This window comes from Pituophis catenifer, unplaced genomic scaffold, assembly GCF_029215685.1.
Source record: "Pituophis catenifer annectens isolate HBS135680 unplaced genomic scaffold, rPitCat1.0.hap2 SCAF_1, whole genome shotgun sequence".
NCBI classification, from domain to species: domain Eukaryota; kingdom Metazoa; phylum Chordata; class Lepidosauria; order Squamata; family Colubridae; genus Pituophis; species Pituophis catenifer.
Genome location: NW_027256881.1, coordinates 217,227,018 through 217,253,153, shown reverse-complemented (window position 1 = coordinate 217,253,153; position 26,136 = coordinate 217,227,018). Strand labels below are relative to the sequence as shown.

The 26,136-nt window shown below is 37.6% G+C and overlaps 1 protein-coding gene across 4 annotated transcripts in view; it reads left to right on the top strand.

The window, feature by feature from the left end:
- The first annotated feature begins 13,200 nt into the window (after nucleotides 1–13,200).
- R3HDM1 (R3H domain containing 1) overlaps nucleotides 13,201–26,136 on the top strand; it is a 63,437-nt gene continuing 50,501 nt past the window's right edge. For all 4 annotated transcript variants that reach the window (XM_070947739.1, XM_070947887.1, XM_070947827.1 and 1 more), the window contains exons 1-2: nucleotides 13,201–13,288; nucleotides 15,075–15,285. In XM_070947739.1, coding sequence (XP_070803840.1) covers nucleotides 15,115–15,285 — 171 coding nt within the window. In that variant the 5' untranslated portion in view covers nucleotides 13,201–13,288; nucleotides 15,075–15,114. The remainder of the gene's footprint in view (nucleotides 13,289–15,074; nucleotides 15,286–26,136) is intronic.

Sequence of the window (26,136 nt, the reverse complement as noted above, 5' to 3'; positions counted from 1 at the left end):
TCTTTAAGACCGGCTGCAATATTTTTCAAGGCTTTTCCTTTGACAAATTTATAAAGTTCAGTTGACAGCATGCCACAAAAGATTGCTGTCTTTGTTAGTGGGTTCCGATGAACAGTAAGTGCTAAAAATCCACAAGTTTTTAAGGCAGGGAGAAAGAAATGTGAGGAGAGGAGGGAAGGGGTAGAACGGGAAGAAGAGAGAAGAAGAATGTTATAGTATTGGAACATTCTAAATTTCTAGTCATCAAGTTTCAGAAGCCTATGTCCTATTATAGTAACAAAGTCTTAGGGAAAAGCCGACAAGTCCTAGCAGAAGAAATTCCTTCCCTTTTTCATATTTGAAATAGTCAAAATGCAAAACAAGGCACCGATCTCTGGCATCATTAAGCCAGTCTCTAGCCTCAGAAGAGTTTTAAAAGTCGTTCTTTTTACACTATTATAACATGGAGGAAGGATTTTATACAAGGAGGATGGATTCAGATAAGGAAAAAAAAGTTGGTGGCATTTTAATTAGATGTAAAAAAAAAAGTGCTTTTGTAGCAACGTCAGTCCTTTTGGATACCATCTGTGGGAATATTTCAAGATAATCAGTTTTATTTTCACTTGTCTTCACAAAGTGTCGCTCCCCTCGCTTAAAAAAAAAAAAAAAGAAAAAAAGAAACCTTAACAACCATTTTTCCAGCATCTTCTGCCTATTGCCAGCCCTTCAGTGCTTGCTGCTGAATTGTTAAGAAAGAGCTCAAGATAGCTTCCAAGACAGTTCCCCTTGTTCCTCTACAGAGACGGGTGAAGGCGTTGCTGACATCACAACATAACAGTTGTGATTTTCGATCATGGCTGAAGCTTCAGCCAGTGCCTTAGCCAAATCCTTCAGCAGCTACCTGCCGAATATCTAAACATCTAAACCTCGAACAGTGTAAGGTTTTAGCAGCAGCTGAGCTCTTTCCCTAAGGGGCTCTGCACAGTTTCAAGAGAAGGCAAAGGATGGAAACTGTATCCTCAGCAACTTTACCACACTATATGCCAGTATGATGAAGGTATGCGATTTCTGAAATAATCTGGTTTAAAGAAAAAATGGAGCAAACTTGGCTCTATCTATAGAATTCTTTGTGTTTTAGCAAATTTCTTCTTTAAACCTTGCTAGAAAAAAAATCTGTATGTTTATCTGCATGCTTTATTTATTTCTGCAAATAGATATTTAGTTGCACTGAGATGTAAGGATAGTTACGTTGCTAGGAAATATATAGGTTTTATATATTTGTAATATATAATTATATAAGTGGGTAGATTGTTAGGAATATGCTGTTCCTCAATAGAAGCAGAGGCTTTTAAAGGTTCTTTTTGAAAATAGAAAACTGGGACAAAAATGTCTTAGTTTTACAAAAAAAAGCATTTTCCCAAAATCTTATATGTTGTTTGAAAAAAAAATGCATTTAAGTAAATTTCATCTTAATGTGCTTTGTAGCTATAAAGCAATTAACAGTTGATTGCTTTATATGTCTGTTCAGAAATAATAATTACTGAGAACAATAGGAACTGTTTCCAGAAAAAAAGCATGAAAAGAATAGACAAATAATACATTTTGTGATAGTGCTGAAAAAGCAGCCCATGGGGTGGGGTTTGAGGGGGGAGATGGGAAATAAATCGTGATTTTTGCAAAAAAATATTTTTTGGTTTTCAGTTTTTACCTAATAAAAATACTATCCTAGAAAACACAGTAATATAAATAAGATGCATGGGGGAAAGAAATATGTTTTATTTGTTAATGCTTGAGATATTTTACCAGATAAAATTATGCAGTGGTCCATTTGTAATAGGTCCAGTGCTATCTAATACAGTTGGTGCTAATAAAATAAATCACATTTTTGTAATTTATTAACGTATTATTTTTAAACTTCAGAGAAATAGAACTTGATGTCTTGTTCCAAATGTTCCTATCCATTTCAGTGCAACCAGTGAGCACACTTCATCTTGTGTTTTACATAGTCCAAACTCATTAGTATTGTAATATGCTTAAATGGTTTAAGATATAAATATTTCCTTTTTCGTTTTTAACCGCTGCTATAGATTTATTAGCTAATGATCCAGAGCAGTTAATAGGATTTTTAATTAAAACCAGACTTTAAAATGTGTTGAAAAATTTATCTTGTATTTTTTAACCTCTATTTGAGATGGGGATCAATTCTGAGAGCTTGGTAACCCAGAACTAAACAGAGAAAACCTCTTTAAATAGTATTGGTTTGTGGAAGTTCATAAAAAGTATCAATTTTTCTCATTGAAAATGATGTTTTGTTGGTCATAAATAATTAAATGTTGATGTAGCAGTTAAAGTAATGCGGGCAGCATTGTGTTATGTGCTAGAAAAATGAATTACATTGTTCCCTGTTTGATAGCCTATGTTTTCTCTGCCTTAACATTTTATAGTTTGATTTTGGATTTTGATAATACTTGATTTAAATGCACACTAGTTTGTGGAAGGGACATATTTTGTATCAAAATTGATAATGGAAGACAGTACAGGAGGAGATCCCAATAAATATCAAGAATAGATCATGTACATCATATACAATATTAATACTTTTATTCAAAAAGTATGAATTCATGTACAGTGTTATAATATATTGTCATAGTGATATACAAATAAAAAGCAGCATTGATAAGAAAGTCAGCTGCTAAAGCTACATGCTTTTTCTCTTCCCTTTATATCTGAACATTAGCATTAGTGATTACTGTCATCTTTCTTTACTGGTTGATGAAGTTAGCTACCATGATATTATAGAAAATGATAATTTATTTGGTGTTTTGATATATGCAAATGGGCGTCTGCTTGTAGAACAGGAATTTCCCTTCCTCTCATCTCCCCTCTTGTCCCTGCACCTGCTGCTAATATCTACTCCTGTAGATCTTCCATCCCCCACCAAGTAGATTTATGAAGGCTGCAGGGGAGGGAGAGGAGAAATTTGATCAATCAATATTGCTCTGGTGTCTGAATTACACCGGGATTTGGAGACCCTCAGTTTTATCCTTTATTGTTGGTTGTTACTCATATAGTTAGTAAGAGCAACATGAAATCAAGATTTTTTTTTTTTAATTTTGCTTGGGATTCTAGTCCAATCTGATAAATAATTCAAGGCAAATCTATTTGTTCTAATTTGAGAAGGCAAATTTAGGTAGGAAAGGACAGAATCCAGCAATTATCCCCTGATAAATTGAGCTCTCTTCCTCTTAAACCATTTTTCTCAAATAATTGAAATATAATATAATTGACTAGCACTGATGGTGTTGCCTAGTTTGGGTAATGAAGCATCTGCAATAAAACAACCAAGCTCGGAGAGCACCAAGGACCCATCATAATTGAAATATCTCCTACCTTTTGAAGTTTCCTAGAGATTGGCATCCTAGTGAAGGACAAATTGTTACCCTCTATTTCTTTTTGCAGAGGCATCAAGCCATAGAGAAACACTACATACTAGGTACCAATTACACTTTTAAGCAGTTTTCGATTTTCTCATTTAAATCAGTAGGATCAGAAGGTGTTCGATGAAATTGCTTTGCAAGAATTAAGTTCCTTTAGTCCCCTCTCTTGTTGAGCTCCATTAGACAGTTTATAAAGCTGAATAAGCATGTTGCTTTACAAATAGGACTGCGGGAATTGCAAAGGGATGTACCACTACAAATGGATATTAAATATAGGAATATAATTTAATTACTAACTGGAGTACTGTCAGTACATGAACAAAAGTTCGTAATCCTCTTTTAGAAAAGCAAGATTAAAAAGAGGCTGCTAGAAATGTGAAGTGCTGTGATAAATATAAATAGAGTGTGACCTGACAAGGTTCCTATCCTTGCTCATCAGTAAACTTAAGCATTTGGGAAACATTTGGGAATATGGAAGTGGCAATTACGGTGGTGATAGAGGAAAAAAAAATCAGGGACATTAAACGGACTTTGTGATATTTTGACTTTGATATTAAAATTAACACACTTCATCCATTAAAGGGTAAAAGACTCCTTAGTCCCAATATTCAATGATGGATTGACTGACCTCAGTTCAGAGAATGTTCATATTTCTAGAAGCTTATGACAGATGGATACCAATACATGTTTGTAGTCAAGCTCAGTTCCAAATGACTTCATGGATTTCTTCATGAACTTTTATTTTTGGAACCACAGGGTAGTGAACGGCCATTGTGTTATTCCAGGATTATTATTTTTTTCTGCAGTACTTCTCAGTCTGTTCCCCAGTCCTGCGTCTCCTGTCTTTCTGGTGTCTCCTATCCAAGTATCAGTCGTGACCTGTGATATTTAGAAGTACAATATAACTGATATTTAAATGTTACAGTAAATGCTGTTTATGTTACATTCTGAAAAAAATATTTACAGTAGCCAGTTCAGAAACGCATGGTATTTTGCTTAGAACATATTAAAACTGCAGGTACAATGCTGTAAAATAGCAAGATCAACATGGCTTAGAATAAAATAAGATGGAGAAGCTATGCATGATTACCTCTTTGTGATTACCTCTTCTTTTCTTCTCCGTATTGTAAAGTGTATGTCCTAGTTAGAATCTTAAGATATTTGGTGTAGCTATTGTTGTTCCAGGAAATCTCTTTACTTGGAGGACTGTGGTTAAATGACATTTAGCTTTTTTTGTTCCCTTTGTAATTTTAATATTTTGAGTGGCTTTCAGCTAACTATTTTAAAGTGTGTTACGGATCTGCTGTATGTTCTGCTGGATCTGTGCTTTTAAAGAGGGCATCACTTGGCAAAAGTAGCCCTTGCTCCATTTTCCTCAAAACAGACACAGTACCTTCCTGGTCTATGAAGTCACATTTTTGTTTCAACATTTCAATCAGCTGCAAACCAGAACCTTATAGATGTATTTAGTCTTTACATGGATGGAGGGCTGACGGGAAACATACTTCCCCTCTTCCTTGCATTCCTGGGCTCTAATGGAAGCTTAGAACTGAGTGGGAAATCAGATGTTACTCAGCTCTAGTTCCAGTATAGCCATCTGGATTTACTGGGAACAGCACTTCAATACCAATTGGAGGAGTTTTGATTTCCCAGCCTAGGAAAGCATTCTCTGCTCTTTCCTTCCTGCTAGAAGGTTTTTGATCAATATAGATTAGGAGTGAGACAATTCAAGAGTGGTTAAAAGGGAAAACCATCTCGTGAAGCATCTTGATGTAGAGCATGGGTAGAAGAATTTTATTGCTTAATTTTTTGGCTTGCATCCTCCCAATTTTAAATCCCAGAATCAGCTGTTAAATATTTCACCGTCTAATTCTCCCTTGCCTGCTTTCCAGCTTCCTTCATGTTTTCCTGCTCAGCATCAATATTCTATGCAATTAAGAAGCACATAGGTCGACTTAAATAGCCTATAAATGGTGTGGGGGGTTTAAAAAATATATCAGCTACTATAGTTATGTTTGTTAATAATAAATACTAACTAATAACTTGTTTGCTTAGCTCTGTTTCTCTTCCAAACTAACAGTAAACTCTATAGCTTGAAGGTTTGTTACAGAGAATAATTGCAAGTTGAGTATATGAAAGGAGGGAAAAAGTGCTAAAGTACAAATGTTCCTTTCTGCTTTTTCTAGAAAATGTTATTTATAGTGCAATGAATAATTCGATTTTAGCATTTTCCTGTTCTAGTTTCCATGGTTACAGCTTTGGAGTGTGGTAAGGCATATGAGAGAATGGCAAACAAACTCTTACCTAAGCTTTTCAGCTAATTAGGGAATAGGTGGGCTTTAATGGCATTAACATCCTACCAATCAAATTGTAAGGAACATTAGAGCATTGTTTTTACTAAAGGACAAGACATTGCTTTATAAATTAGTTAAACTGGGTGCTAAAACTTGCCTAAATATGATTGCAGGGGTTTTTTTTTAAAAGATTCTTTTAAACCTGCCTCTGTTATTTTTATAAATAACTCAAGGTGGTGAACATACCTAATACTCTTATCTTCTCCTATTTATCTCTCAGAATAATAGAATAACAGAGTTGGAAGGGATCTTGGAGGTCTTCTAGTCCAACCCCCTGCTCAGACAGGAAAACCTATACCATTTCAGACAAATGGTTGTCTAATCCCTTCTTAAAAACCTCCAGTGTTGGGGCACAGCTTCTAGAGGCAAGTCGTTCCACTGATTAATTATTTCCTGCAATCACTGTTCTTATGTTTTAGACTCCGGTCCCCTAATCATCTTCGTTGCTCTTTTCTGTTCTCTGCACTCTTTTTAGAGTCTCAACATCTTTTTTATATTGTGGCGACCAAACTGGATGCAGTATCCCAAGTATCTTACCGAGGCATTATACCAGGGGTGGGTTCTACATACCTTTACTACCGGCTCGCAGCGGGGCTGCGCGCTCTTCTGCGCATGCGCAGAAGCGTTTTGATGATGTCAGGGTTGGTGGACGGAGCCTCCTGCTGATTTTACTACTGGTTCTATAGAACCGGTGCGAACCAGGGGCAACCCACCACTGCATTATACCTAATGCTGCACATGATATTCTCATGAAACAATAAAATAAAACAGAAACGATGATACTGTAAACTGTAAAATTGTATTGACTAGGTTTTGAACTGTACACCTATGTAATTAAAACTGCCTATGCAAGGAAATGAGAACTGAATTGGACATCACATATTATAGGGTGTGTCTCAGTCTTTTTACTTTTGAAGAAAAGTGACATAATTTATTCCAGTCCTCATTTATCTGTTTATTCATCGTGCTAAATTGCAGTTTGCTTTAGCCATTATTTTTTGAATAAGTCATTGCGTCTTGATTCTGACAACAATGGCTAAGCTATCATTCTTTTTTCTTTTTGCCATCCATCATGATTATACCTTTATTTATATTAGATATAATTTAGATATCTATTATATCTAAATTTAAAAAAATTAAATCCAGCCAACATTCTCCTAAACAAGCTGATGCTACATTTGATAACATACTGTCACATTTTCTTTTGCTGTCATGTTTTTCCAGATTAGAAATAGAAATGAAGCAGTGGAGAATATAACAAATGCCAATTGAGCTGATCAGAGCTAAAGGACCCAAAGCCCCAATTGAGTGCTACTCTAGAATAGAATAGAATAGAATAGAATAGAATAGAATAGAATAGAATAGAATAGAATAGAATAGAATAGAACAGAATAGAAAATGGAGTATGTAATATGTAATGTAATATGTAATATGTAATATAAAAGAAAATAGAATTAGTCCTCAATTTACAACAGTTCATTTAGTGACTGTTGAAAGTTACAATGCCACTGTAAAAAGTGATTTATGATCTTTTTCAGTTATGACTTTTGCAGCATCTCCATGATCACATGATCAAAATTCAGATGCTTGGCAACTGGTTCACATTTATTGCTGTATCTCAAGGTTATGTGATCACCTTTTGCGACCTCCTGACAAGCAAAGTCAATGGGGTAGCTAGATGCCCTTAACAACCGGGTTACCAACTTAACAACTGTGGCAAGAAAGGTCATAAAATGGATCAAAACTCACTTAAAAAAATGTCTCACTTAACAGAAATTTGGGGCTCAATTGTGGTCATAAATCGAGGACTACCTATAGAGTAGAGCGAAGTGAAATAAAAATATAGAAATAGAATTTCTATGTTTCTAAACATTCCATCAAGCCTAACTTTCTCCACTTCCAGAGAGAGGATAATATTAGGATCCAGAAAAGAAGAAAACCTTCCAAATACTTTCTTGCACTCTCTGTGCCCTGTGCACCATTTTACTTAATCCGAGGGGCATATTGAAAGAAGCTGGTGTGCTTTTTGGCTAATGCGTCTAGACGGTCTAATGTTCCCAATGTAATGTATTCAGCTTCTGCTGCATTTTAGAACAGGGATAACAATAGTGCAGTATGTTTCTTTGCATTATGACTCACACACAGTTCCTTATGGTGCTGTGAAATACAATTTCTCAAACTCCAATTATCAAATTGAAAATAGTACTGCACTTAAAGCAACAGTTATTCGCCCTCCTAAGCAATATCTGGGATCTGGTTTCTTCTTCTTCTTTTTTTTAAATGCACCTAAGGAATGGGTCATTAATTATTGGAAAGACTGCTTTCTCCATCAAAATCAGATTTTAAGGTGCTCAGGAGAGGTTTTGTCTTCTGTCCAATAGTTATGAGCAGCCTAAATGTCAGACAAGCGAGAAATAGCCATCTGAATAGCTCCTCACGGGCTCAGACTCTCATTGCGAGGGACGTTCCTTCCATAGGCTAAAATCTGCATTCAAAATTAAGATGCTGGTTTTGTTGAGTATGCAGAGCTGTTTGCCAGGATTGGTTTTTAATGTGGCAGGTGCTCATATTTCTCAGTGGTGCTTTTCTTTTTATACATTTAAAACACGTGAATCCCATTCCTTTTAGTCCATGAAAGTGTCTTCTGTGTGTAAAGATGAGTTGGGATGGGGGAAAGCATGCTGGGCAACCATAGGGAAAGGCAGGCTACAACATCATTGCTTTTCTTTCTTACAAGTGGATGTCTGACGATTGGCCATGCCAGAAATACAGGTAGTCCTTGATTTACAACAGCTCATGTAATGAACGTTCAATGTTACAACGGCACTAGAAAAAATGACTTAAGACCCTTTTTCACACTTACGACCTTTGCAGTATCACCGCAGTCAGATGATCAAAATTCAGATGCCTGGCAGTTGACTCATATTTATGATGGTTGCTGTGTCCCAGGATCATGTGATCATCTTTTGTGACCTTCTGACAAGCAAGAGTCAATGCGGAAACCAGATTCTCTTAACAACCGTGTTATTAACTTAACAACTGCAGTGATTCACTTAACAACTGTGGCAAGAAAGGTTGTAAATTGGGGCAAAATCCAGTTAACAAATGTCTCACTTAACAACAAATTTGGGGCTCAATTGTCATAATTCGAAGACTATCTGTAATTTAACACTACAGTGATTCACTTAACAACTGTGACAAGAAAGGTCATAAAATGGGGCAAATTAACTTAACTACTGTCTCGCTTAGCAACAGAAATGTGCTCAATTGTGGTAAGTCGAGGACTACGTGTGTAAACCATTTTGTGAATTGGCAAGTTGTCACATTGCAACCATTTTCTGACAGCATTCACAGCATGGCCTTCAAAATCCAGGTATGTTGTGGTGCCTCAAATGTTGCCTCCCTGATTAGAAGCAAATTTTGGAATCCCTCACCAGCTTACTTGCATCCTTTGGGAAAAGTAATAATTAGGCATTGAGTAGCAGCCCAAGGCTTCCCGAGACCTTCTGTTCATTATTCTTGAATTTTGAAGCAGCTAAAATGTATGTGCTAAAATGTATGTGTAGCAGCTAAAATGTAATAGGCCTTGGCCTATTTTTGCTAAAGTAATAGCTTAAAAAAAAAGCATATAAACCTATGACTTAAATTGTAAAATCGGACACAAAGACAGGTGTTTGAATACCGAGTTGCCTGCTATACTGAAGATGCTATCTGCTAAACTAAAAAAATGGTCATTATGACTTTCTTAGCCATAATGCTAAAAATTAAAAGGAAATTTCTGGAAGTAGTTACGTAACAGAAAGCATTTTGTTTCTGTTATGAAATAGATTAGCGAAGGAAAAATCTGTGAAAAATAATATTGCAGAATTCTTTAACCATTGAAAAATGAATGCTTCTTTTATATTAGAGAGATAACTGAAAAGAGAAAAGCAGAAGAATGTCATCTTTTGTTGATTCTATTATAAATGTCACAAAATGTTATGCCAACAAAATATTGGCTAAGCTTTTATAGCTTTTCACATGAGCATACCTTCCTTATAAGAGGACGCGGACAATAGTTCTAATTTTATAGAATTTCAGCTACTTCCTTTTCCTTCATTGTGATATGTCATTGTTTATAGTACTGTAACATTTTAAAAAATGAAGTTTGTTCAGTTATATATGGCCAAAGCCTTCCATCTTTCACATTTATTTAAAAATAAATTGTTCTCTGTTAAAAGAAATGCATTTTATTCTTGCAATTTTAATTCTGTCTTTGTATACAGTTATATATAATATAATAAGCAACTCTAACCTGATAGGAAGAAATAGCAACTGAAAAATATTTTGATGGTTTATGTAATGATTTATAGTTTGGGGGTTTATAATTATTTGAGTTTTTTTTACTGTTTGAACCTTCTGATTAGCAAGTTTCAACCTGAACGATTTGAGATGTTGAAGAGTTTTACTGCCCTCTGCTGTAAGGAACACTTCTAATCTTTTATTTGTTGTTCAGCAGCTGAAACTGTTTTCCTTTCCTTATATTGAGTATTCTTTGCATTGTGCTATAGTACTGCAACTGAAAACTAGCATGTTATTGACCAAATGGAAGCTATCATCTACATGCCATAATATTTTTATAGGATACAATACTTTTAATTGCTGGGTAAGTTTGAAATCCAAATGTACAAAGAAACTGCAATCCAACTGCCTTGATTTATATATACAAAGCACTGCTTTTTTTCCTGTGCATGAATGCATTGACAGAAATCTAAACAAGCAATGAAGGCAGTCTTTGGGTTACGATAGCAGTTGGGATTAGAAACTACATTGATAAGCAAGTGATCCAGTCATAAAGCATTAAGTCACATGACCCTGATGCTTAGCAACAATTCCCACAGACCTGTTCCCATTGTTAAGTGAGGACCTCATGCAATCACGACTTCTGACCTCCTGCTGGTTTCCCCATTGACTTTGCTTGTGGGAAGTCAGCAGCATCAGAAATTGTTATCATTTGACTGTGTTTCACTGTGACATCACAATTGAAAGCCGAGCCCCTGACTCACAATCCCATGATTTCAAGGATGCTGTTATGTATGGAACTTCAAGGACCCATCCTAAGTCGTCATCGTCCGTCTGTCCCCATTTAACTTTGAATAGATGCTGAACAAATGGTTGTAACCCAAGGAATACCTGCAGTTTAAAAAATGTAATTATATTTTTAAGGAAAAATATGATATGGGCCTGTTATTTAGAACAAAACTACGCACTGATAGCACAATAGAAAACATCCTAGTTTTAGTCAGCCTAAGCGTAATATTTGATCCAAATTAGATAAATTCCCCAGCATCAATTCACTGTTAGAAGTAGTCTTCATGATTACCCATGAAATGTGATCTAATAGAATCAATTGAATTTTTAATCCAATTCACTTGAATTCTTAATAAGATGGACAAACCAATGGACAGTTCTGCTCTGTGATAGCACCGGTAGCACATAACACCTTTTTGTGAGAGGTAGTTTGATACAGAAATTATACTCTATAGAGATTTCCCATGTTGAAAAAAAATAAGTTGCCATATATCTATCTATACACACACACACACACACACACACATATGTGTGTGTGCGTGTGTCTGTTGTGTATATATTTGTGTGTGTGTATGAGAAAGAGATGGACTATATATAAAGTAATGTAATTTGGTAGGTTTGAATATAGGAAATTAGCTTTTGAGCAGTTAGAGATCTCATTGTTTTTCTCAAGATAAATGATGGCTTCTGGATTTCAGTTGCATTTACATCAAATTGGAAGAAATCGATGTGATATTTTAAAAGAGAGAAGAAATAAAATTGCACAGTTTTGAGACATTAAAGAGTTGTTTTCCTGTAGACAATTTCATCTATAAATAATTGAGGTCCTCATGTTGTCAAGTAGATATTTTCTTTATTTTTGTCATGTTTTTTATTCAGTATGTTTTAAATCTGTTTAGGAGTATTCATAGAATCCATAAACTTAAAATTTACTATCATGTGCGGGAAGTCAGGAGTCAAGGCGGTTTAAATTAATATACAGGTTTATTGTATGCTAACTCTCTTTACAAGAATCTGAACTGCTAACGGTCAAAGCAAATTGACAGTAGAAGAGTCCACGGAATTCAAGGAGGGATGGACTTAGATCTCTTGTGTGCACAAAGGGACTCCAAACTGATGACATGCTTGACCCCTCCCTCAGTCTCTCCTGATCATCTCGTACATCTTCTTTAATCAGCAAATTGTATTTGTTACTTGTAATCATTTTCTTTTTATTATCTGCTCAGCAGTTGAATTTATCAGACTTTAAGTCATCTGTTTATGCCCAATTAATTAATTATAAAAAATTATCATGCATAGTTGAATTCTTTTCTGTTAAAGGAATATGTACATGTTTTTCCTAACATAGATGGTATATCATGAGATTATTCTTATCTTTCTTATTAATCCCCACAAAATAAATTAGGTTTTATGATTTCTGATAGGTATGTTGAAAGGGAAGAGAGAGTAAGTGATCTTTTCATGGATCATAAGAAAATATTAGATTTCACTTGACTACCTGCATGGATCAAATGGAACTGATCTATTGAATTTGAATCTAAACGTTAATCATCACCCTGAAAAAAATATTACAAGACTTCCATAAGACCACATTCTGGAAATTGGCCAAAATCCTGAACTTTTAAAATTATACAGGGGGAAAAAAACCACAACAGAAAAGGAAAGGAAAGAAAAGGAAAAGGAAAAGGAAAAGGAAAAGAAAATGCTACTGTGGAATTCTCTCTGATTTGCATTTAGGTTAGAGCTGCTTTTTTACCTTGATTTTTAAAGAAAAGGTCTCAAATCATTTTCAAACCTTGATGTCTTATTAACTCAGCCTTTTGGTTTACACTTAATATGTGAAAATGAAGAATGAAAGAAGTAGCATTTGTAAGCCCTTTCTGAAAGTATCTTATTTAAATTGAAACATATAATGCATGTCTTTACTTAAAAGTTTTGAAGAATGCCATTATCATTGGGTTATATCACAGAGTCTGAATCTCAACAATAAGAACAATATTTGAAATTTAATTCACTAACTCCTTCCAGCCCAATTTTCTGTAATGCATTGCTGTACTAATGTAATAATGATATTTAAAATTAACTGCAAGTTATATATTAAGGATTGCTGTAGAAAAGTTGTGAAAATCATACAACTTTAAGTGGAAATTTTTGAATAGGTATGGAAAAAATTAAATACAGTTAAAATGTTTATTTTTTTTAAAAAAAAATTTTTTTTGTTAATTTTTAAACATTTTTTTAGGTGTCTAAAAGGAATGGTATTGCTGATGCCAAACAGTATAATACAGCCCAGGGGTCTCCAATAGTAAAAAGGACATGGGACACCTTTCAGATTCCAGATGGATCATTACAACTGACATCTTGGTTGACGACTGTGAAAAAGATCCTTGGATTATTTTATTTTATTTTCGTGGGGGACCACAATCACAGATCTACAGGATACACCAGGCAAGTAGTATGGAGCTTTAAATTGCTTATGTGGCCTTTCTAATATAGAAGGAGGGAGGCTGTTTACAATGCAGATCTGAAACCCTCTTTCCAAAGGTTTCAGTGCATTTGTGAACTCTTTATTTTCTAGTAATTATGTTTAAAACTGCAGACTGCAGGGCTTAAAAATGTAAATGTATAACCAACAAATAGTTTGATGTTTTAGAAATAAATAATGATTTATCTTTGTGAAATGTGTAGTACCATTTGTCAAAGTATAATTAAAACAGAGATGCTATTTGGTCCAAAGATTACAATTTAGCAGGACAGCCACATCCCAAAGTTTATAATTTTTGCCGTGGAAACAGTGATGATTCCTCTTTGCTTTGGTACTTTAGACATTTGTATCGTCACTATTTTCTCCTCAAAATTATTTTTAACAAGAACAATTATCGCTGATCTACTTTAATTGGCAAATCCATAGTTAAGGGCAAGAGATCCATAAATCACACTCTACTTACTGAATTATTGAGTTAACGTATGTGTAGGGTTGCTGCATTGGATGGAACCAATAATACTTGTTGGTTTGTTCAACTACAACTATTCCTTCAAATGAGGATTTGGAAAGCTTTTAAAGCCTTCTGACAAGACTTGAATACAAGTAATTCTCCGCTTATGATCACAATCATGACTGGAATCTCAGTCGTTGAGCAAAGTGGTCATTAAGTGAGACACCATGTGACTGCTTCGCTCAACAAACACAATCCCAGTCTCCTATCCCATCCCAGGAAATCAGATCCCCAGGTAAGTCTTTTATTTATCTTTTCTAAAATATTTTCAAACAGAACTCTTAACAGCAAAAGGTTTGAAGGAGTTGAGAAACATGATGGTAAGGTGAACAGAGAGTTGCTGCCAATGGATTTGTGAAGCACGCTGCTCCCCTTATATAGGGGCAGTGTGACCCAAATTTAGTCCTTTGAGGGGACAGAGTTCTTTCTAGTGAATAGTCTTGCTGAGAGCCTTTATTCAGTGACTGAAATTCCTTCCTGGTAGGCAGCCCTTTCACTCTCAAGGAGCTGCCTGGCAAGTGGGGGCAAAATCACAGCTCCAGGCAGAGCTGAGATTCCCTCCCAGCAAAGAGCTTTCTGCTGGGAGGGAATCTCAGCTCCGCTGCTTTCGTGCTGGCTTCCCTATTGACTTTCTGGGGATGCAGACAGAAAAGATGGCAAATGGTGATCACATGATCGCGGGGTGTACAACAGCAGGTTGTAAACATGAACAGGTTGCCAATCACCCAGAGGTGATCATGGGACCACACAAGGGTAGCACTATGTTTTACAAAGACAGGAAGTGCTTTATGGGTTGTATTCCGAGACCATCGTAATTTCAAACAGTCATTAAACAACCAGTTGCGAGTCAAGGATTACAAGTAAAAAGGAGTTTGAATAGAAGAAATACTGGCTTTCCATATGCAGACGTACAAGTCTGGACGTAATTCTCTATTTTAATTTACATAATATATAGGTGGTATTTAATCAAATGATACTTTCTAAGTCTAATTCAAAATGTCAAGTTGAAATGTCAGTTAAGTTTAATATTGCCTGGGTTTGAATGTCACTTTTGATTCTTGCAAATATTTTGTTTGTGATTGCTAATAAAGTGAACAATTTTTAGTTCATACCTAAATCTTTTTAAACAGCCTTTTGAAATTGATCTTTTCATGTATTATTGAAATGAGCTAATGCAGGTACTAATGATGGTACCCCTGTTCTTCCTTTTCCTCTTCCTTTTCCTTCTCTTTTTCCAGGCTCCATATTTCCTTTAGATTTTTAAAATAACCCTTTCTAATGAGGATGACTGATACGATTAGAGTAAAGGAGGAAGGTGATACAATGAAATGTTCAGAAGCCGAAATAAAAGACAATACTGCAGTGGAACACTTCGTAAGATCGGAAAGTCAAGAGCAAATTCAAGCAGAAAAAGTTGAAAAATGTACCGATAATAAAAATGATGTACAGGTAAGATAAATGTCTCCCATCCTATTTTTTCATCCTGGTGTGGTGTATATTGAATGGAAGGAGGGAAAACAATGTAGGCCATTGTGAACAAAGGCAGGATAAAAATAGTTACAAATAAATAACATAGAATAAAACATGGTGTCTCTTAATTATACTTGAGTCAGTTTTGTTGGTGTTAAAATGCACGAACTGTGATTCTCTTTTGTTTGCACCTTTGCTTTAATCTACCTTTTTCTTGTTATTGTGCTTTTTAATTTTTTTAAGTAGGTCTGAAAATATGGGTGTACATTTTTCAGAAGGGAAAAAAGGGTGTATTGGTAGCAATATATATTTTGTATTGGTGAGTCGTCATATTAATATAATATCAGAAGTCCAAAACATGCTGAATTGATCAACATTCATTTCAAATATGAAATACATGCTTTTTAAAACCAAAAAACCGGGTTGGTTAATTTCATTTAAATTTAAGCTTTCTACTTCATAGTTGCAATTCCTAACCAAAGCAGTTTAATTTCATTAAGCATTTCTTTAAAAGAATTTTAAGTGAGTGAGTAATCTAAAGAGAATTGTTCCTAAAACCCTGAATGGCTAGTTTTGATTGCGGCCTTTTTTACTTTCTGCTTTTCTATATAATAGTATTTTATTATGCAGCTTTGGCATGTTTGCTTAGTCAAACATCTATTTTTTTCCTTAACTTCCTTACGTTTTCTGGAATTCTGCATTGGTTTTAGAAAAATATCGGCCATGTAGAAGGTAAGGTTGATTAGGAGCCTCTCCTTATGATTTTTTCTTTTCCATACTCCCACGCAATTAAGAAAAGACTTCACCTTCTTTCCAAACAGTCCTGTACAAACAAGAAGGTTGGTGAATACTACACTCCCCTCTTTTTTTTTTTTAAAGAGTTGTCATTGCCCAAAAGTCTGGGGCAGCAACAACTAGTACGTATTCTGGAATCCATCTTGTCAATACTTTTATCAACTTCCTTTTCTCTCCTCCCCCGTGCTTCTTCCCAATATATTGTTAGTGACGCAAGACTCTATGAATGAGTATATTTTTCTTTTATTTAATTCCTGAAGAGCCTTTTACATTATCTGCCATTTCAATAACCATAATATTTATCTTTGGAAATAACTTTTTATTTTATGATGAAGAATTGCCACCTGCCTTTCTCTGAAGAGTGAGATTCTCAAAATGTTAATAGCAAAACTCAAATTCTGCAGTTCTATTGCTCAATAGCAGCTAAACCAAAAACTGTCCTCTGTTAATAAGAAATCATTTTCCAGTCATGATAGTGAATTAGAAATGCAAAAAGCAGAGCAAATTGCTTATTTCTGAAAGCATAGTATCGATGTAGATAAGACAGAGCGAGACAAAATACAGATAGTCCTTGGGTTATTTTATTTATTTATTTATTTATTGTTCAAATTTATATACCGCCCTTCTGAAGGCCTCAGGGCGGTGAACAGCCGAAGATAAAATACATAGAATACAAAATTTAAAAATAGTTTAAAACAAATTAAATAGTATTGGCCCACGACAATTAAAACACCCACAATTTAAATTCAAATTAAGAATTAAATTACTCAGTTAAAAGAGTTAGGCCAGCCCGGCTTGTTGGAATAGAAAGGTCTTGAGGACGCAGCGGAAGGTGCGTAGATCTGGAATCCTCCTTATCTCCGGGGGCAATTCGTTCCATAGGGCAGGTGCCCCCACAGAGAAGGTTCTCACCCTGGGGGCCGCCAGCCGACATTGTTTGACTGACAGCACCCCGAGGAGCCCCTCTGTGGGAGCGTACTGGCCGGCAGGAGGCTCTTGGTGGCAGAAGGCGGTCTCGAAGATACCCGGGTCCTAAGCCATGGAGCCTCTAAAGGTGGTAACCAGCACCTTGAATCGCACCCGGAAGACCACTGGAAGCCAGTGCAGCTCGCGCAGGAGAGTTGTTACATGGGAGCGCCATGTCGCTCCCACAATCACCCACGCGGCTACATTCTGGACCAGTTGGAGCCTCCGGGTGCTCTTCAAGGGGAGCCCCATGTAGAGAGCATTGCAGTAGTCCAGACGGGAGGTGACGTGGGCGTGAGTGACCGTGCGTAAGGAGTTCCGATCCAGAAACGGCCGCAACTGGCGGATCAGGCGAACCTGATAAAACGCCTCCCTGGCCACGGCCGCCACATGTTCTTCCAAGGACAGCCGTGCGTCCAGGAGGACACCCAAGTTGCGAACCCTGTCCATGGGGGCCAACGACTCACCCCCAATAGTCAGCGATGGCACCAGCTGACTATATCGGGACGCCGGAAGCCACAGCCACTCGGTCTTGGCAGGGTTGAGCCTGAGCCTGTTTCTCCCCATCCAGGTCCTCACGGCTTCCAGGCACCAGGACATCATGGCAAGGGCATCATTGGGGTGGTTCGGGGTGGAAATATACAGCTGAGTGTCATCAGCGTACTGATGGAACTGCAACCCGAAACCACGGATGATCTCACTCAGCGGCTTCACATAAATGTTGAACAGGAGGGGCGAGAGGACCGACCCTTGTGGCACCCCGCACATAAGGTGCCTCAAGGTCGACCTCTGTCCCCCTGCCAACACAAACTGTGACCGGTCAGAAAGAAAGGAGAACCGCCGCAGCACGGTGCCCCCCAACCCCTCTAACCGGCGCAGCATGATACCATGGTCGATGGTATCAAAAGCTGTTGAGAGATAAAAGGATCAGGACAGAGGAACAACCCCTGTCCCGAGCCCTCCAGAGATCATCAACCAATGCAACCAATGCCGTTTCCGTGCTGTACCCAGGCCTGAAACCCGACTGGGGTGGATCTAGATAGATCGCATCATCCAGGTACTGGGGAAGTTGTCGCGCCACCACACTCTCAACAACCTTCACCACAAAGCGAAGGTTGGAGACTGGATGATAATTTGCTAAAACGGCCAGGTCCAGGGAGGGCTTCTTGAGGAGGGGGCTCACCACCATCTCTTTCAAGGCGGTGGGAAAATAACCCTCACTCAAAGAAGCATTGATAATCCTCTGGAGCCAGCCACATGTAACCTCCCGGGAAGTCAGCACCAATCAGGAGGGACACGGGTCCAATAAACATGTGGCCGCGCTAAGCCTACCCAGAATCCTGTCCACGTCCTCAGGAGCCACATGGTCAAACTCCTCCCAGATAACACTCTCAAGACCATTCGCCCTCATCTCCCCCCCCCATCTCCCCAGTCGGAGTCCAGTCCTTCCCGAATTTGAGCAACTTTATCGTGCAGATACTGCACAAAATCCTCAGCTTTACTCTGCAAGGGTTCTTCCCGCGCTCCTGGATGGCGCAGGGAGCTGGTCACTCTAAACAGGGTGGCTGGGCGGTTATCTGCAGACGCGATAAGAGCGGAAAAATAATTAAATTTTACCACTTTTATCGCCACTAGGTAGGTCTTAATATGAGACCTCACCAGTGTTCGGTCAGTTTCGGAAAGGCTAGCCCTCCAACCGCTCTCCAGGTGTCTTTTCTGGCGCTTCATCTCCCTCAGCTCCTCGGAAAATCAGGGAGCCAAGTGAGATCAGCGCCGGGTCAGAGGCCGCAAAGGCACAACATGGTCCAAAGCTCCAACAGCCGCCCTATCACAGGTGGCCACCAGGTCTTCAGTCGGATCGTGAGCCAGAACCTCAGGAAATGGCCCAAGCTCCATCCGGAACCTATCAGGGTCCATCAGGCGCCTGGGGTGGAACCATCTGGTTGGTTCTGCCTCCCTGCAGCGGGTTGTAGTGGTCTGAAGATCGACGGAGAGAATGATCTGACCATGACAAGGGCTCAATCACTACATCCCCTATATCCAGGCCATTCAGCCACTGACCAGAGACAAAAATCAAGTCCAGCGTGTGTCCTCCCGTGTGAGTGGGGCCATGAACTAACTGGGTCAGGTCCATAGCCTTCATGGAAGCCATGAACTCCCGAGCTGCCTCAGACGTTTCACCGATGGATGGCAGGTTGAAATCCCCCATGACCGTAAGCCTGGGGGTATCAACTGCCACCCCGGCTGTTATGTTGAGCAGCTCAGGCAGGGCCGCCACCACGTGGCAGGGAGCCAGGTACGCGACCAGCAAACCCATCTGTACCCTATGACCCCACTTCACAAGGAGGGACTCACATCCGTCTATCTGAGGTACAGTTATGACGACTCATTGAACGACTATTCAAAGACAAATTTACAAATGGACCTGAGGTCACACAATCGCAAAAGGCAAATTTACAAATGGACCTGAGGTCACACAATCGCAATTTGAACAACAGCCTTGGAGTTAAAGTAGTTATGGTTTACTACTATTACATGATCACCATTTGCAACCTTCCCCACAAGCAAGTCATTGGGGAAGCTGGCAGGAGGTCACAAGTTACCCTGGTAAATTGCTCTCATTCTCACCACTTTTTCTCCCAAGGACCCCTTAGACAACAGGACAAGTGCAGCTCCAGGTGGGCATCTGCTCACTAGCTTGCACTCATGCTGTAGCATGTCCCCCCCATACATCTGCAATCATGCCACAACACCCACCCGCTTTATAGACTGCATTGTTTAGCAATGGAAATTCTTGTCCCAATTACCATTAATAAGCAAGGATATTGTTCAATAGGTAAATATATATATATAGCATTGTTTTCTGTGTCTCTATAAATTGTTCACTGAAATATTTAAAAATGTGTTTTTTTGCAAATAGATCTTAAGTTACAAGTGCCGTGGGTAATTTATGCCCTAAAATATAATATTACAAAATATTCACTAGGTCACTCTATTATTTGTCTAAATGTTTGGACAATGTTAATTGTAGTCAAAGAAAGTTTTTCAGAGTATTGTGTTGGAATCCAGGTGTTTGGCTATATTGGACTACTGATCTTAGAGATCAGCTATAACGCAGTGTCAACCTTCCTTGATAATAACTCTGGTGCAAAGCAAGACTCATGTATCTGGTATAGCAGGAGTCCCCAACCCCGAGGCTGCCGCCCACTACTAGACCGTGGCCTATTTGCAACCGGGCCACATGAGCAACGGGTAGGAGCACATGTGCACGCACAGCTCGACTCCCATGAACAGTGGCCCAATGTGCATGTACATCTCAACTGCAGTTGAGCTATGTATGCTTGTGCATGCATGCCAGCCTGCTACTTGTGCAAGTCGAGCTGCAAATGCACGTTGACCCGTTGCTCGTGCAGCCCAATTCTCTCCTCCCCCCCCAGCTGGGCCGCCAAGCTGCAAAGGTTGGGGACCGCTGTGGTATAGTCTTGTTTCTGATTTATTACTCAGTTTAAAATTGCTTCCAGTGTTTCTTTAGTGCAGCTATATTCAAATTTTGTCCCATTCTCTTCCTATAAAATTTAATAAAAGTTCAAAGCTTCTGCTTCAGAGGTTTTGATTATCTCTGCAGCTCAGCATGAGAACAAAATAGAGATGTTTGGTCACCAAGGCAACATCATTTTTGATGCCTTCATCTATCAATAGTCCATAATACCTTTCATAAATCAATTCAGCTGTTTTTTCCAGAAGTTAAATTTGTTGGCTTAAACTGTTTTACTGGTGCTTTAGATTCACAATGGTACATAATCAGGTCATTTTTTAAAAAGTTTCTTACTATGCGCGCCATGCCTGAAATAGTTATTAAAAAGAAAATCCCATCTAAAGCTGTGAGATGACTTCTGAATAAATAGAATTATGCTGTATTTCTCTCTGACATTAAACACACAAGAAAATAGTAAAAATGTACACCCGGTATCTTCTTATTTAATGATATAAAGTCAACATTGGCAGTCTTCTTTGATCCCTGTTGATACGCTTCTAAAGTTATGAGTTTGAATTCTACATTATTTCATGATTTTCAATATTTCTTTTTTTTACTTGAGATAATAATAGAGGTACCTATATTGTACTATATAATTTGGCATATAAGACAGTTGAATATAGCTTAATTATTTATGAATCATTTAGGGTGGGCTATAACACAATTTCCCCAAGCATTCCTAAACAAACAAACAAACAAACAAACAAACAACATAAATGTTCAGAGAAGACTGCCTATATTTGAGAAGCTTCAGTGTTGGAATCAGAAAGGCCTTGTGGTACTGGAGCATCTGTTATCAATAAATACCATTAAATTATAAATTTGCCTTGTAATGATTATGCTGAAACCACTGCCATAAAGAAATAAATATGCCTTGCCCGAGGTATTTTTAATGTGAAAAGTGGGAGCATGGTAGCTCACGTTGTTAGGATTTTGAGATGGAGGTTAGCAAGCCCAAGTTCAAGACCTGAGTGCTGCTATGGGACAGGGTTAAGCTCCCATCCTTCGCTCCAGCTCCTGCTGGGGACATGAAAAAAGCCCCACAACTGGATGTCCCCAGGGCAACAGTGATGTCACCAGCTAATCCTTTCAACCTGAAAGTACCTCAGTGCCTCTGACACAAGTGCAAGAAAGCAATGTGAAAAGTGGTTATCTTATTTGGTCCTTTCACCTCTATTACTGTGGCGCTTGGATATTTATTTTGCCCTATCCTATTTTTAACTAATGTGACAATAGAGCATTCTTGTTAGGGAAAACTGTATTTCAGAGGTAACTTTCACTTGAGATATGAAATGCTCTGAAAGAAGCAATTGTTCTTGCTTTTCAGTTTTCTGTTGATAGAAAATTCCCTATTTGATAGGGAAAATAATTTACAAAATGAAAATTTTAATTCCTCTTTCAAAAGGTTCCTTATATAAATTATACAGTTACTGTAATGTGTTCCCTTTGTTAGTTACTTTGGGCATAGAGGCAGGTACATTATGTGTAAGATTCTTAGGAATAGAGTTATTTTTCTCCTTAATGATGTCAACACTGAATGTTTTTTTAACACAACTATAGGCAAAAGGGACCACTTAAGTTTGTGATAACTGATGGGCGCTGCGGCGTCAGGCAAGATGCATTTTCATTGATTCCATTTATTTTTTGACAGTGGTTATTGCTTTGAGCCATTATCTTTGGAGCTGCATTATTTGCTGTCTTGATGAGTAAAAACTGTCTTTCCCCAGGAAACAAGTACATAGAGCAAAAGCAAGATTTAGGATTGATTCTGAAACCTTGATTCTGATTCTTGCAGTAATTGTAAGCTAGATATGCATTGTTGTGTTCAATTGATTGACTATATCATTCTGGTGAGGCAACCCCATGATTTAATGGCTACTTTGATGGTGTTTTGTTGACATCCATTCCTGGTGAGGACTTCTGAAATCCAAATGGACACTTCTGAGAACTCTGGGCACTGAAATCTGCATATCTGAAAGCAGCTAAGAGGGAAACCACTGCCTTATAAAAGCAAGGGTGAAACCTGACATTGGCTTTTTCTTAATAAGAAGCTGTGAGATTAGTTCTGGAAAACTATGGAAACCTCATTTCTGTGAGTCGAATGGGCTCCAGCAGAAGTGTTTCAGCCTGCAGTCTTAACTTTTCTTTCATTCAAAAAATAATAAATTATAAATAATCCTAAAAGTCTATTGAACTCATAACACTGTCTGCTACTTCTGGGCACAGAGCTTCTTTCTAAATGCATTAATGAAGTTTTAAAAAAATTTCTAATACTCATCAATGATGTCTGGTGTTGCAGCAGAATTTTTCCTTTTGTATCCAAGGTGATGTTTTTGTGTGATATCGATGCCTGCATGAATTCCTGAAGAGAGTTTGGTTCCCTGAGCTAATGAATCTTTCTCTTTTTTTCAGAATTTACTAGATTGATACTGATGCTTTTACATGTTTTTTTTTAAACTCGCATTGATTTGGAAGTAGCATCGTATTATCTTCTGCAGTCCCTCTCTAAAGCGAAGGATATCAAATAACCATTTTTGTATTTTCAGCTTTTTATCTAATAACTAATTGATATGATCTACCCCAGAGAGTAAATGATTTTTTGTAGTCTCTCCAGGCTACGTAAATGATTTCCCTTTGCTCGTTTGAATGCTGAAAAGAGTATTGAAAATGGAACCAGTACTATGAGACTGTTAAATTCTTCTGCTTGTAATGGGAGAGATTCAGTCAGTAGGAACACAATTATTGTAGCAGATCACTGGCCTGATTTATGCATTCAACGTAAGCCACACTATGACTATGATTTAAAATGTTTGTAAACTATGTTTACATTCTTTAAATTGTGGGGACCCAGGGAATAAGCTACATTAAAAAGAAAAAAAAAACAATGTTGGGAAAAGCTGCCCATTAAAGCAGCAGTAGACCAGGCTTGGAAACCAGATGTGCACAACATGGTTAGTGCAGTCTGAATTCAATCATTCACCTTCTCCTGCCTAGAGAGAGACTGGGGCTTTTGTTTGCTCCAATAATCATAGATCGAGAACATATTTGGCTTGATTTCCTATTATAATTTTCATGTCTTCTGTAAAAAAAAAAAAAAAAAGTTTTGTTTTCAGCTGAGTTTTTTGACGTAGGTGTTTCATAGCATAAGCATACTGAAAAAGTCAGCTTCTGTTTTCAGACTAAGCCTACTAACAATGCATTAGATCAAATCAACTGTTAAAAGTGTGAGAAATAGAGTTGGGGTTGCTTTTTGTTTTCTTCTATGGTTGTGAGAGATAACATGAGAAAATTAAAAGGGAGAAAGAGCGTAAAATCAGAAGAAAGATCATTGTGAGAAATGTCACTATTTTGTAACTTACCTCATTCTTTTACTTGCCCTATGGCAAAAAGCAAAAATGTATTGGATCAAGACAAGTAAAACAGTGACTGACAGGCTTAAGCTACTGCACAGTAGAGGTAGTCCTTAACTTACAACAGTTCATTTAATGACCATTCAAAGTTACAACAGCATTGTAACAGCATTGGAAAAAAGTGACTTATGACCAGTTTTCACACTTATGACCGTTGCAGCATCCCCCATGGTCACATGATTTATTCAGATGCTTGACAACTGTCACATTTGTGACAGTTGCAGTATCCCGGGATCATGTGATTCCCCTTTTGCGAACTTCTGACAAGCATAGTCAGTGGGGAAATCAGATTCATTTAACAACTGTGTTATTAATTTAAGAATTGTAGTGATTCGCTTAACAAATGTGATGAGAAAAGTCATAAAATGGGGCAAAACTCACTTAATAAATTTCTCACTTAGCAACATACACTTTGGGCTCAATTGTGGTTGTAAGTTGAGGACTACCTGTAGTACAAAGAAATTCTCCAGGTATGAGTCCGGGGTATGGTGAAGGAATATTTAGAACTCCGTTGAGCCCTTGTGCGCTGTCAATTTGAAGGCACCTGAAGGCTTGTTGTCCACATCTCAAGCAACGGCACAGGCTGCTGACGGGCCACAACAGCCTGCTTGCTTGTTTCCCATAGCTGGTGTGATTGGATTAAAACAGGCTTCCTTCTACCATGCTTCTACTTCCTTAGTTTTTTGGAGAATATGTCTGTCTGAAATGAGAGGAAGAGAAGGATGGTACAGCAACTATAAGCCATGCATCTGTTTTCAGTTCAATCTTTAAAACAGAATAAAATTTAATTATTAGAGACAGGGTCTTTGAGAGATGCCAAGAAGCATATCCAATATTTATGGGCATTTGTTGCTGACTCCAGTATTAAGCCATCAGTGTTCATCCTATATAATGCAGATGTGAATGATGTGACACAATATAAGTATAGTCCACCCAAGTATGAAGCCGTTTTTTTTTATCTAGCATAATAAGAGTCACAAACAATTTTGTAGTGGTTTTAATTATTCTAGTGTCTTCAGATATCCTTGATCTCATTGCCTGCATGCTTGTGTGTGTGAGAGGGTTTTTTTTAAAGCTATAACCATGTATGTTATGCTTAGGTAAGCATTTGGTATTTTTTTTCTCTTTATTGTATATTGTAAAATTGCATGCCCACTCAGGAAAAAATGTTCTGTACTTCTTAGTTCTTCTTTCAGTGATCTTTGTGCGAACTAAAATGGAGGTTAATACCGAGGATTACTCAGCAAGCTTTCTGGCAACTTGGAGTTTTGGTTAGCATTTCTTATTAACCAGCCTGCTTTAGTATTACCACTAACTCTTATGTGCGAGTGGATCAATAAGCGCGGAAGGAGAATTAATAGATATTTATGGATTATCCATCAGAATACATAGATGGAGAAACTCATGCCTAATTTTTGTACTATGGAAATGTGGCTGAAGCTATTTCTCATTCTGGATCTAACACTTCCTTGAATAACTGAGTGGGTTTCCACATTTTTATTAAGCATCTGCTAGGAACAGTGCTATTTCATATTGTTTCTGTGGAATTCAAGAGCATATATATATATATATATATATGTTTTTCTTTCTTTTTCGTAGGTTTTATGTGTATTTCTCTCTAGCCAGGTTCCACCTACGCACCTAGGTTTATATATATATAAAAGTTCCCATATGATTTTCCTTGCAAGCACTCTGAGTAAGAAGGGCAACTATTATAAAGTGCTTACAAATATTACAGTCAGTGCATCAGTCTCTTCCCCTAGGAGCAGAGGAAAAGTTATAATTGAATGGCGGACGGGAATTTTATGGTTCACAAAACGGTAGTTTTGATGTGACACTTAAGGACATTTTTCATATTGTGGTAGAACACTTCTAAATCTCTAATTGTACCTAATGGTCTAGCCTTAGCAGTTAATTTAACCTATCCAAAGATAGATTAGTTCAACACCTTTAAGCATAACAACACTCCCTAAAGATGAAGGTATCATTGACTAATATATTGAAAGGAGATAAGAATAGTGTCTATTTTCCAGAAAATTGTAAAAGGTAAAAAAGACAAGTAGCAGCCTTGTCATTTAGAAACTAGACATTACCAGTGGTGGTTGGCACAGATGAGCAAATGTT